The sequence below is a fragment of the Ursus maritimus genome, unplaced genomic scaffold (genome assembly GCF_017311325.1).
Source record: "Ursus maritimus isolate PB19 unplaced genomic scaffold, ASM1731132v1 scaffold_32, whole genome shotgun sequence".
NCBI classification, from domain to species: Eukaryota; Metazoa; Chordata; class Mammalia; order Carnivora; family Ursidae; genus Ursus; species Ursus maritimus.
The window spans coordinates 20,772,468-20,786,961 of NW_024425786.1; the positions used below are offsets into that span (position 1 = coordinate 20,772,468).

Sequence of the window (14,494 nt, forward strand, 5' to 3'; positions counted from 1 at the left end):
TAAAAGTATCCAGATTTAGTTTTCAGAAAACAAAACTCACTTAAAAAACCAATTTGGGCGGAAATTCCCTGTTTTGTGAGAAATGCTAACTATTGCTAAAATATTACTATTGTAATACTCATTATCTCCCTTTAGCCTCCCCGTTGCATGTGAGCACACACACAGACACACACACAGTATAACACCAGAAGTCAGTTATCTGACAATCTCAACAGCCAGGAAATAAGTGAAGAAGGCTGAAGAGTCTAAATATTTGTAGGAAAACCAATGCATTTAGCTTTAAAGTGAACCATCAGGTCTTCACGTGGAGGATGTGTGCTCTTATTGTATATGCTTCTATAATCAGCTTATGTAGCATATGAACTTACGTCAGCTCACCAGCCTAGATACTAAAAGCCTGTGGAAAGTATTTCTAACAGAAACATTAATGACAATAAGAAATAAATGGGAATAGTAAGAAAGCAAAGGAGGCAGGTATTTTTATAAAATTTACTCATAGGAACTGAAAAATAGAAGCCTAGAGATAATTTAGTGTAGAAATATATAGCTTATCCCTCTATTAAAGCTAATGTTCGGGGGCGCCTGGATGCTAACAGTTGGTTAAATGTCCAACTCTTGGTGTGGAGTCTGCTTGGGATTTTCTCTCCCTCTCCCCTTGCCCCTCCTGTGTGCTTTCTTTCTTACTCTCTCTCTCTCAAAATAAATCTTAAAAAAACATCCCCCCCCAACAAACTCTGATGTTTGTATTGATGACTCAATAAGTTAAATTCTGTTTGGTATATTTAGTTTAAGAAGGTACGTAATCCGCTTGAGAAAAATATTTTATGTTTTATGTATGTTTTAAAATTACATATTTGGCACATACTCAGCTAAATAAAATGCTCAGTTTGGGCTGTTAAAAGTGACTTAAGGTTAACAGATCAGTCTTTGGGATATATAATCCTGAGACTCCACTCTGTTTTGAGCTTCATTCCCATATTTAGTCTTTATAAAACAGTACTCTTGAACAACTTCAGCTTATAATACTGGTCCTAGGTATAATATCCAGCTTTATCAAAACTGCCTAACCATGTAGCCTGCCTGGTACAAGCCATCAGGTGAAGTTTTACATGGAAAGTGAAAGGGCAACAGGGTAAGAAAGAGGTAGCAGAGAAAGTGATTTTGGCTACCTACCCATATCAGGAGGGGACAGTTACAACAAAGAAAGAAAGACTCAAATTACCTTTCCATACTTCTGGGCATAGGATCCAGTAAGAAGAGAGTGAAAGATGATGATGGTTTCATCCAAGTCCCATAGAAATACCCGCTGAGAAAGGAAAACATAAAAAATAATGAGTGAGCATCTTTTCTAAATACAATGGAATGAAACAAGAAATACTAACAGAAAGAAAACTAAAAAATTCACAAATACGTGAAAATTTAAACAACACAATTTTAAACAACCAACAGATCAAGAAAAAAGCCCAAGTAAAATTAGGGAATACTTTGAGAATAATGAAAACTAAAACACAACATACCATAATTTATAGTGAAAGCAGTACAAAGTGGAGAATTTATAGCTGTAAAATGCATGCCTTAAAAAAGAAGATCTCAATCAATAACATAACTGTACAATTTAAGGAACTGAAAAGAGCCAGCAGAAGGAAGGAAAGACTAAAGGTTAGAATGGAGATAAATAAATCAGAGAGTAGAAAAATAACAGAGAAAAATCAATGAAACCAAAAGTTGGTTCTTTGAAAAGATCTACAAAATTGACAACTTTCAGCTAGATTTAACTAAGAAAAAAAAGAAGACTCAAATTAGTAAAATCAGAAATAAAAGCGGGGATGTTATTATCAATTTTACAGAAATAAAAAGAATTATAAGAGAATACTATGAACAGCTGTATACTAACAAATAACCTAGATGGACATGGACAAATTCCTAGAAATACCCAAAATGCCAAAACTGACTCAAGAAGAAATGGAAAATCTGAATAGACCTTTAATAGAGGTTGAAATCAGTAATCAAAAAGATAACAAGAAAGAAAAGTCCAGGACCCCATGCTTTCACTATTAAATTCTACCAAACATTTAAAGAAGCATTAATACTAATCCTTCTTTAACTCTTCCAAAAAGTTGAAGATGAAGGAATACTTCCTAAATCATTCTATGAAGCCAGCATTACAGATACTGAAGTCATATAAAGACACTACAAGAAAACTGCAGACCACTATCTCTTATGAACATCAATGCAAAAAAAATCCTCCACAAAAATACTATCAAACAAAATTCAAGCAGCATATTAAAAGCCTTGTACATCATGACCCTGCGGGATTTGTTTAGAATGCAAGGATGGACCAACATACAAAAATTAGTAAGTGTAACATGCTACCTTAAGAAAACGGGAAAAAACCCAATGGTCATTTCAATTGATGCAGGAGAAGTATCTGACAAAATTCAACACACTGTCATGATAAAAACACTCAATAAACTAGGAGTAGAAGTGAATTTCCTCATATGATAAAGACTGTGTGTAAAAAACCCAGAACTAATATCTTACTCAATGGTGCAAGACTGAAAGCTTTATCCCTGAAATCAGGAATAGGACAAGTATGCCTGTTTTCATCACTCCTATTCAACATAAGTACGAGAAATTCTAGCCAGAATAATTTTGCAAGAACTGGGGTGGGGGGTGGGGATGGGGGTTAGGGGTGGGGGAGGTACCCAAACTGGAAAGGAAAAAGTAAAATTATCTCTGTTCACAAGCAACATGATCTCATATCTAGAAAACCCTAAAGAATCCACAAAAATTGTTAGAGCTAATGAATCAGCAATGAGCTGTATTTCTATATACTTGCAATGACTAATCCTCAAAGAAATTTAAAAAATAATTCCATTTACAATAGCAGCAAAAATAATAAAATACTTAAGCATAAATTTAACTGAGGGATGGCTGGGTGGCTCAGTAAGTTAAGCATCCGACTCTTGATTTTGGCTAAGGTCATGATCTCAGGGTGGTGAGCTCAAGCCCCACACTGGGCTCTGTGATGGGCATGGAGACTGCTTAAGATTCTCACTCTCCCTCTGCCCCTCCCTGCCACTCACTCACTCACTCTCTCTCTCTCAAAAAACAAAACAAAAAAAGAATAAATTTAACTGAGAGGTAAAACACTTGTATACTGAAAACTATAAAACACTGCTGAAGGAAATTAGACGGACCTAAATAAATGGAAAGACATCCCATGTTCATGGATGAAAGATTTAACAATGTTAAAGTGACAATACTACCCAAATGACTTACAAATTCAATGCAATCTCTATCAAAATCCCAATAGTGCTTTTTAAAGAAATAGAAAGACTCATCCTAAAATTCATATGGAATCTCATATTCCATGGCCTGAATGGCCAAAATAATTTTGAAAAAAGAATGAAGTTGGAAGACTCACTTCCTGATTTCAAAACTTATTACAAAGTTACAGTAATCAATACAATGTGGTACCTGCAAAAGGATAGAAACATAAACCAATGAAACTGACAAGATGACTCAGAATTAAACCCTAACATACATGGTCAATTTTTTAAAAAAAGATTTTATTTATTTGAGAGAGAGAGAGCAGGGCAAGAGACAGAGCATGAGTGGGGGAGGAGGGGCAGCAGGAGAGGGAAAAGCAGACTTCCTGCTGCGCGGGGAGTCCAGTGCGATTTGGGGACCCAATCCCAGGATTCTGGGATCACGACTTGAGCCAAAGGCAGATATTTAACCAACTGAGCCACCCAGGTGCCCCCGCATATGGTCAATTTTTGACAAGGATGCTAAGACCATTCAATGGGGAAAAGAAAATATTTCCAACAAAAGGTGCTGGGAAAACTGGATATCCACGTGCAAAAGAATGAAATTAGACCCTTACTTTACACCATATACAAAAATTAACTCAATATGAAAAAAATTAATTCAATATGAATCAAAGACCTAAATTTATAAGCTACAACAATAAAATTCTTAGAAGAAAACACAGGTAAATACCTTTATAACCTTGTATTTTTAACACTAAAAGCACAAGCAATAAAAGAAAAACAGGACTTCAACAAAATGTAAAACTTTTGTGCATCAAAGAATACTATCAAGAGAGTAAAAAGAACCCACAGAATGGGAGAAAATATTTGCACATCACATATCTAGTAAGTGATTAGTATCTAGAATATATAAAGAATTCCTAAAACTCAACAACAAAATACCAAACAACTCAACTAAAAACTGGGCATAGGATTTGAACAGCTATTTCTCCAAAGAAAATATACAGATGGCCAATAAATACATGAACACATGTTCAACATTAGTAGTCATTAAGAAAATGGAAATCTAAACCATTTCACATCCATTAGGATGGCTATGATTAAAAAAAAAGAGAGAAAAAATAGGTGTTGGCGAGGATGTGGAGAAATTAGAACCCTCATGCATTGCTGGTGGGAATGTAAAATGATGTAGCCACTATGAAAAACATTCTGTTGTTTCCTCAAAAAGTTGAACACAGAATTACCGTATAATCTAGCAATTCTACTCCTCAGTTTATACCCAAAATAACTGAAAAGAGACTCAAAGAAATATCTGGATAGCAGTGTTCATAGCAGCATTGTTCACAATACCTCAAAGGTGAAAAAAACCACTAGTGTCCATCAACAAATGAATGGGTAAACAAAACATGGTATATACACATAATGGAATATTATTCAGCCATAAAGAGAAATGAAGATCTTACACATGCTATAACATAGATGAACCCTGAAAACATGCTAAGTGAAAGAATCCTCACATAAAAGGGTAGATATTGTATCATTCCACTTATATGAGATACTCAGAATAGGCAAATTCCTAGAAACTGAAGGTAGAAGAGAGGTTACCAGGGGCTAATGGGAGGGGAGAATGGGGAGTTATTGCTTAATGGGTACAGAGTTTTTGTCTGGGATCATGAAAAAGTTCTGGAAATAGACAGTGGTAACAAACAACACTGTAAATGTACTTAATGTCATCGAACTGCACGCTTAAAAAATGGTTAAATGGTAAATTTTATGTTATGTATATTTTACCACAATTAAAAAAACTAAATGGGTTCTCAGTTTTTCCCAATAAATGTAAAAGGACTTTAAATTTTCCTTCTTTTTTACCTTTTTTGTGTGTGTGTCACAAACAAAAGGAAAGAGAGTCCCCAAACATAGCCTCAATTTACTTATGTCTTAATACCTATCAATGAACTCATTTTTAAATACAGCATCCCTCTGCCCATTAAATGCTCATATTATAGAAAAATCAAACACAAAAACAAAAGCATATAAAAACTCCACTTATTAGCATTTTGTATGATTTTCTAATCTTTTTAACAACGAAGCCAAATGTATGCCCATAATAAATTCTTACAGTGCTTAACCACAAAATAAGTGAGTACCAATCTCATTAATAAGTTACCAGATCTCGTCACAGGTTTCACAGAAGCTTAGCCTAAAGCACTCTCATCTTCTCATTTTACTTTTAGATTTTTAAATGGAGAACATTATGACATTATTTGTGACACCCTGTGCTTTCTGAATATGAGGGAATTGTTCTTTCTGTTTTCCTCTGGAACAGAGAGAACAGTTTGTTCTTTCCCTTAAAAAGTTACCTGGCTAACTAAATTCAAAAAAGCTTTTTCAATGCTTTGGTGAAAAGCATCTAAAAGTAATATGGTGAGTTACGGGCACGGGGAAATGTTTTTTTACATTTCTCTCTTCATGTGGCCAATTTCGTTTCTCTTGCCCAGAAATGGGGGGGGGGCATTCAACATAGAACTATGGTATCTCCATGAGTTTCAGATATGCATGTTCAATGAACTTAAAAAATGAGGAAGAAAGTAGGTAACTCAAATGAGTTTCTTCCCATACTTCCAATTCACTGTCCTGGGAAGAGCTGGCATCAGCTTTCCTTTTGCCCCGATTCTTGCCAGTCATGTTTTTTCTGGACTGGTCATCAGCATCTTTATTTGGTGTAGTTTGGGACAAAGATGGGCTTGAAGAAGGATCTCCTAGAACAAAAAGTGAGACATATATTGCTAGTAGTCACAGGCTATAAGAACCAGAGCAGGAAGAGGGGTCAGCATGCTTTCTATCCTTAAGAATCATACTGCAGGGATAAAGGCTGGAAAACCAAACTTTACCTAATCAGTTTAGGAATGTAGACGTAGGCATCAACATCGAGCATCAACAGCTCCTAACATCACAGAGAGAGTTATTAACAGAATTTACATACCTGCCTCTCAATGGAAGCACAGCTATAAAGCTGTTTGCCAAAACAAAAACAAAAAACAAAAATCTGAATCTGTATCTGGTCAAGTTTCTACATCAGAGTTTCTTGACTTGGCACAATTGACGTTTTGGGCCAGATAATTTTTTGTTGAGTTGACGTCCTACGCATTATAGGATGCTTGGTTAAGCAGCACCCTTGGCCTCTATCCACTAGATGCCGGCAGCACTCCCCACCCACTGTGACAGCTGAAAATGTCTCACACACTGTCAAATGTCTTAGGTGAATGTGGGAGAGGGCATGGCACAAAAATCACCTTTAGTTGAAAATCCCAACTCTAGATCTATTTACCAATTTAAAATAAAATACCGAAGGCAGCAGGACATATTGATCTACCCAATACAGAGATAATCAGCAAAATTCAGACTAGAAGATGGCATGAGATAAACACTCCAGTTTCTTCACAAATACAGTACACCAGAGAATTAAAAAAGAGGGGAATTTATAAGTTAAAAGAGACAAAATATATATCCACCAATCCCAATGTATGGACCTTACTTTGACCCTAATTTAAGTAAACTATAAAAGGAAAATAAAACTCTTAACATTTATGAGAAAACTAGAAATAATACCTTTTAGCATTTTATGATATTAAGGAATTACTGTTGAATTATTTCAGATGAGATAATGGCATTGTGATTATGACAGCAAGTATTTATCTTTTAGACATACGATGCCTGGAATTTGGCAACAGAACTGGATGAAATATAGCTGAAATATGAGTTAATTGTTGAAGATGGGCGATGGATACATAAGAGGTTCATTACACTATTCTGACAACTTCTAGGTTTGAAATTCCCTATTCTTAAAAAGTTAAAATTGTTATGAAGAACAAAGATATTTAGAGATATAATTTCAAAACTAAGGCATTCAACATGTGTAACTATTTCAAAGTTATGTAAGTTTGAAGCGGTGACCATCTGTACTTCCATTTCCTTAGAAGACTAGTGAAGGCAAGGTGCACAAAAAAGTGCTTTAGTTGAGATACTTCTAAAAAATGCATTAGTGCTAACAAACAGTCCTCCCTCCAGTTACATGATGTGACAGCCAACCACCAAATTTTCCTGAATGATAGAAACAAATAAAAAGCATATACATATGTTTATTTACTGAATGTGTGTATAAGGTCTTGATGTCAGGGTTTTGTTTTTTTTAACCTGGACTTCATAATTCATCGATAAATTTCAAATCTAAATGTATAGGTTTAAACTGTAGGTTAAATTTTATGTATTTCATTGAGGGGGAAAAGACCATAGCTTTCCTCAGGATCTTGGAGATACGTGACACAGAAAAAGCTAGGAACTACTGCTCTGAGGTCTCAGCAAGCGTCCAAAATATGCAGAGACCAAAACTGGAGTCCTTCCACTTTTACAAAACATGCCAAGATTCTGAAGTTCCCCGTGACAAGCACATTAAAGCTAAAGGGCGGGGTGGGTGTCACAGTCTTTTCATTCTTGGGATTTTTCTGTTCACAACATCAGGTATTACATTCAGCCTGCCAATGACTCATCATATGGTCTGGTTCCAATGTTTAAATATTCCTCACCCGAGAGGGAAAGCCAATAGCACAGTAACAGTGACTTAGACCAGAACAAAATGATCTTTACTATTACATGTTGAATGAGGTGCCCTTAGGCCAAAGTTCTGAGAGCTCCGGTGCTTACCAGATGAAAGTCTCTGTGCTGCAGGCGCAGGTACCATGACACTAGGCTTGTCCGTCTGGTATGTGGCTGCTGCTAATGTGGCACTCTCAGCCTCACTGTTACTCTGGCCTGTGACTCCAAAGCTGGAGCTGGGGTAGCAGGTCTGGTACTGACTCTGACCAAGGATAGTATAGGTGGGATAGTCCTGCAGACCAAGGGCAATAAGGGAGGAAAACAAAACTCTTAGAAAGAGCAAAACGCTGATTTCAACACAAGAGACTTTCATGTCTCTCTTATTCATAGTTATTTTCCTAAAACATTTATTTGACTTCTCATTTACCCATCTATAGCTTCCACGTAAACCAATGATCTTCAAAATGCATTCTGCAGAAAACTAAGAGTCAAGAGGAGACACCTCAGGGGCTATCTTTGGAGAGGGAAGGGTCCCACGTACTCTACAATGTCCCTTTTCTATTCTAACAGCTTTCTTTCTTTCTTTTTTTTTTTTTTAAAGATTTTATTTATTTATTTAACAGAGAGAGGCAGCCAGCGAGAGAGGAAACACAGGCAGGGGTAGTGGGAGAGGAAGAAGCAGGCTCCTAGTGGAGGAACCTGATGTGGGGCTCGATCCCAGGACTCTGGGATCACGCTCTGAGCCGAAGGCAGACGCTCAAGGACTGAGCCACCCAGGTGCCCCTTTTTTTCTATTTTAAGTGCTGAATTTCTGTATAAATTTCTGCACAGAACTTCTGAAGATTCTTTAAGAAGTTTATAAGCAACTGCATTAGATTCTAGTGCTTTCTAAGTACAGATGAGCTTAAACAAAAAAACACATCCTACATTAAGGTTCCCCAGTTTAATAAATTTCTGGGTTTTTTCTTTTAAGATTTTATTTATTTATTTGAGAGAGAGAGAGTAAGAGAGAGCATGAGAGGGGAGAGTGTCAGAGGGAGAAGCAGACTCCCCGCTGAGCAGGGAGCCCGATGCGGGACTCGATCTTGGGACTCTGGGACCATGACCTGAGCCTAAGGCAGTTAGTTGCTTAACCAACTGAGCCACACAGGTGCCCGTAGGTTTCCCAGTTTAAAAACTGAGTACTGGGGGGCGCCTGGGAGGCACAGCGGTTAAGCGTCTGCCTTCAGCTAAGGGCGTGATCCCGGCGATCTGGGATCGAGCCCCACATCAGGCTCTTCTGCTATGAGCCTGCTTCTTCCTCTCCCACTCCCCCTGCTTATGTTCCCTCTCTCGCTGGCTGTCTCTATCTCTGTCGAATAAATAAATAAAATCTTTAAAAAAAACAAAACAAAAACAACAACAAAAAAAACTGAGTACTGGGGCACCTGGGTGGCTCAGTTGATTAAGTGTCTGCCTTTGGCTCAGGTCACAATCCAGGGATCCTGGGATTGAGCCCTGCATGGGGCTCCCTGCTCAGCGGGGAGTGTGCTTCCCCTCTCCTTTTGCCCCTCCCCCCCTTGTGCTCTTTCTCTCTTAAATAAATAAAATCTTTAAAATAAAATAAACTATTTGGAGGGAGGGATGCATGGGTAGCTCAGTTGGTTAAGCGTCTCTGACTCTTGATCTCGGCTCAGGTCTTGATCTCAGGGTCATGAGTTCCAGCCCCACTTTGGGTTCCATGCTGGGCATACAGCCTACTTAAAAAAAAAAAAAAAAAAAGAAAAGAAAACTGGAGGGAACTTTTGATGGCTTCATGGGCACATACATGTCAAATCTTATCAAACTGTACAATTTAAATTTATGCAGATTATTATATATCAATTATACCTTAGTAAAGCTGTACAAAAATGTCTATGATATATAGCGCAAATACACACCTTAAAAAATTTCAACTGATGTTGGTAACAAGTAGGAAGAAGCTAATCAACCAGACCAATTATAAAGAGTACTGAGCACCTATCATAAACCAAATACAGCTCAGTCAGGGTGCATGTCTGTGTATGAGCTGGAACATTAAAGAAAAGAGTAAGTTGTACTGGTTGAACTCAAGGGAGTTATAAGTCTAGCCGGAGAAGACAACAATATTTCCAAACAAATTGGCAATAAATTGTATGTCAAATGACTTAAATGCAGAAGAAGACAACTATCCCTGCAGACTGTGGTAGTCAGAGAGCTTTCTGAGATAAACAGAGACAGGGAATAAGAGCACGAATAGGCCCTGAAAAGGTTTTATTAGGGGATCAGAGATGTTGAGTCTGGTTGAAACAAAGGATCTTGCAGGCTTGAATGTGTCATGCAAGCCCATGAATGTGACTTGGATTCTTTAGGCAATGTTGTATAATTTGTGTGTGGGGCAGGTAATAGGGACTATCAAAATCAAAACAACAAAAATACAAAAAGATTCTGGACAGGTAATTGACAGGAGAAAGGTGGACTTTTGAAAAAATTACTCAGATAGTGCTTCAAAATCTTTTTTTAAATTTATTTTTTATTTTTTAGTAATCTCTATCCCACCCCTAACATAGGGCTTGAACTCATGACCCTGAAATCAAGAGTTGCAAGCTCCACCGAATGAATCAGCCAGGCACCCTCAGATAGTGTTTTAGGAAATGGTTAGGTACAGAGAAAAACTGGAGATGAGACGAAGAGTTAACTGAAGTAATTCAGGATTAAAAGAGAAACATGGGAAACCAAAACATGGGAAATAATAGCAAAAATGGAAAAGAAAGAATTCTAGAAATGGCTGGATCAGGAATGGGTGAGGAATAAAACTGAAAATGACTGGTTTGGTCTGAGGCCTAGGTTTATTTAAAAATGGTCTCATTGACAATTGAGAAGTCATAGAGAAAAGTGGTTTTACTTTTGGAGGACAACGAGACAAAAAAAGGAGGAATGAAAGCCTGGTTTTCGATATGATGAACTTAGGGAAATAGCAAGACATTAAAGAAAAATAGGCCATCAATCAGCAGAAGCCTATAGATATCATGAGGTCAGGACTAGAATGTTCATTTCGGAAGTAGTTGTGAATGTGGTTAAACATTTCTGGGGATGAAGTAATAAACACGTGGAAAACTACATACACCGTCCATGAGAGAAAACAGGATCAAAAAGAAAACCTACGAAAGGGAAAGTGATAAACAGTACACTGAAGAGTGCCAGGTGTATAGCAGAAACTCAGTAATTTGTGAACTATAAGAATGAATAAATGCAAAAACAGTCAAACAAAAGATGAACCAGAACAGTAATGTTTTTTTTTTTTTTTAAAGATTTTATTTATTTATTCAACAGAGATAGAGACAGCCAGCGAGAGAAGGAACACAGCAGGGGGAGTGGGAGATGAAGAAGCAGACTCCTAGCGGAGGAGCCTGATGTGGGGCTCGATCCCATAACGCTGGGATCACGCCCTGAGCCGAAGGCAGACGCTTAACCGCTGTGCCACCCAGGCGCCCCCAGAACAGTAATGTTAATTACAGCCAGAAGAGATTCACGGAGAAAAGATTCATTGCTGCAGAGAAAACAAATAAAAACCTAACAGCAAAAACAGAAAACCCTAAAACACTGAAGCTATTACCAGTGATCTACACATCAAGAGTTAACAGAACAGTGATCAAGACCAGACCATAAAGAATTCACAAAGGAATGAGTGGCTACATAAAAAAGTAGAAGGAACATTCATTCCGCAAATGGTTATTTTGTGTCTTTAATGTGAGAACCAGGCAATTTCTGAACTCTGGGAATACGTAAGTGAACAAAATAGAAAGATAAGTCCCTATCCTGATGGAGCTTACATTCTGGTAGGGACAAGGCAGGAAGCAGACACACAAAGGAGGTAAAGGAACAGATGCAGCCATATCATTCAGAGACTTAGCAGAGAAATGAGAGAAACTGGATGGCAGCCTGAAAAACCATCCAGGGTCCTAGTTCTGGTTGTTTCTTAGATTGGCAAACTGACCATGGAGTGAAGAGAAGAAGAGCAAGCTTGATGAACCGTATCAAATAGGATGAATGAAGTTGCACAGTACCTGGTTCGAGATGCTGGAAACTGCTGCCGCTGGGATATTGGCAATTGTAGATGAAGTGGATATCAGGCTGGCATTTGTGCTTGAAGCTACAGGATTGAGAGTGTTAAAAGATGTTAAAGATATCATGTAAAAGCCTAGAAGAAATGGACAACATATTGTTTCTTACGTAAACAGATCTACAAGGAGATAGAGAACATGGCGCAAAGGGAACAAACACTGGCTTTGCTCTTCTGCATGCCATACCTTACTCTAGTCTTGATTAGAAATAAAACAGTTCAAACATTTTTCTGTTTCAACTTGAGTCTTCAACTCTTCCTATTAAAGTCCTAGGAATAATACATACACAATGCACTGGCTCATACTAATGATGTCAATGGAATCAGAACCTAAACCAAATCACTCCAGTCTATCTTCTGAGCTGTCGAAAAATGACTCACCTGCAATGTGACCTACTGACAACCAGCAGAAACAACAAGAGCTCTGGAAAATCCACATGTAAATCCTATACTGTGATATTTGTTGTCGCTTGCCCCAAATTATGCCTTTCCTAATGCAACATAATTACTCTGAGAAATGGAGCTGATCCCCCAAAGGTGCTTGGAGTTGCTTCTTGGGCTCTACTTAAATCCTGGATTATTCATGTGGATCAACAAACATGATCTGGCATTTAATGATTTTACCAATGAGCCTGGAAAAACTTGGAAAATACTAAATATTATTCTGGCCGGGTAACAATGTACTCTGTAAGCTATTTAGGCTGCCCGTATTGGGACAAGGAATTTGGGCTTTTTTAATACCCTTCTATCACAGATTCCACCAGGGTTTTAGTCAAATCTTCAGTGACTACTATTTGTTAAAGTGACTATTTTCAGGTGGACAGAGTAACTGAGACTGTGAGGTACTGGTCTTGAACTCCTCTCCCTCACTTATAAGCATACTTAGACATGGTTCCCACTGCAGTCACACAGGCCACAAGGGTTCACCATGAGGTAAACCTATCTGACTACCTATCCCATTAGCAAAAAGTCCTTTACTGGTAAAGTTAATAGGAAAACCTCCATTAAGAACAGAACAGATGAACAAATGAAGCAGAAACCTGAGAGTACTCGTCAAAATCAGGGGAATTCTTATCCCTTTCCCCAGGGGTACTCTGCTTAGAAGAAAGTCTAGAAAAGATTAGAAGAGAAAGTCTAAGGAACAGCTACTGCTGCAACCCCAGCTTTCAGATAAAGAACTTGGGACAAAGAAGAGTTAAGGTAATTTGTCTACTATCATGCCACTAGTGGTAGTCATGATGATGACTGGGATCTCCCAACTGGATGAGCTAGGGATCAGATTTCCTGACTATCCAGGGAGATTTTTTCTACAATACTTCTTCCCCCAGGGGAACTAAGAATTTACCTTCTTAAACATAACAATCAAATGAAATAGATTTAATAACCTCACAGATGGTATTTTCTTCCCACCAATATTCATTTTCTTTTCTACTATGGCTTAACCCATTTTTCCCCTACAGGGAAGTACAAGGAATTACTGTATAATACATAGGCTTAGATGATTCTGTATATAGTTTTTAATTATTCTTGTGGGTAGAGATTTTGAGTGGCTTTCAGGTTTTATTACCAGTACATTATGCTAGGTAGCCATGCAATAAAACAGAAGAACATAAGGTGATTTAGGTGGGGGGAAAAATGAATAATTTACTTAATCTCTTAAGTTTATCTCTCCTAGCAAAGTTCATTTCTAGTTCAATTTTTCATTGGTCTTTATTCTAGCATATACTCCTCTTTTCCTCCTATTTCCCTTTAATTCTGTTCTACCTTCTTACTAACTTATAAATGGTTAGCAGTACAACCCATTCATATCTGATCGTGACATACATGGGGGGGAAAAGTACTCTAACAAAGTGGTTTTATAAATTTAACAATTTTCAGACCACTTACTGAAATGGGCTACAGGTAAAAAGGTAGACCTTACAAACAACTGGTCATATACTCTTATTATCTCCACCAAAAGTTTAATGACTTGATTAGCTAGTTGCTGATACTGAATTTTTAATGAGTACCCTACTAAGGATCACAAACTACTTTCAGCAATAGTGACTTCTATCACAGGAAATGTTGGCCTGCTGACCTAGAAAGTTTATAGGGTTCAGTAACACTTCTCCAACTCAATCAAATCATTTCTCATATGTGCCATTAGTTCATTCATTCAGCAAACCACAGCATACTATGCATCCAGAAACCGTTCTAGTCACTGAGGAACAGAGTAGTGAATAAGGCAAAGTCCCTGCCCTCACGGAGATTAGATTCCATTGACAGAGTCAGATGATAATAAATAAATAATTTTTTAGGCTCTTGTAACTATCATTGAACCCAAGCTAAACTTACCTAAAAATGTACACACATCACTGTATACCCTACCCTACATATAACTATGACTAAAAAGCCACACATCTCAAAAAAGTACTTATTGGTCTACCCATATACATACACATATATATGTCTCAACAAATAATATCTGATTGCAGATTTAAAAAACAAAAGTAGCGGCAATAAAATT

At 37.5% G+C, this 14,494-nt stretch overlaps 1 protein-coding gene across 4 annotated transcripts in view; it reads right to left on the reverse strand.

Moving 5' to 3' along the window:
• The window catches only part of EYA3 (EYA transcriptional coactivator and phosphatase 3), a 95,571-nt gene that overhangs the window by 20,987 nt on the left and 60,090 nt on the right, over positions 1-14,494 (reverse strand). For all 4 annotated transcript variants that reach the window (XM_008694535.2, XM_008694534.2, XM_040619105.1 and 1 more), the window contains 4 exons: positions 11,933-12,018; positions 7,977-8,160; positions 5,895-6,034; positions 1,223-1,306 (listed from right to left, as the gene is read on the reverse strand). In XM_008694535.2, the coding sequence (XP_008692757.1) occupies positions 1,223-1,306; positions 5,895-6,034; positions 7,977-8,160; positions 11,933-12,018 (494 nt within the window). The remainder of the gene's footprint in view (positions 1-1,222; positions 1,307-5,894; positions 6,035-7,976; positions 8,161-11,932; positions 12,019-14,494) is intronic.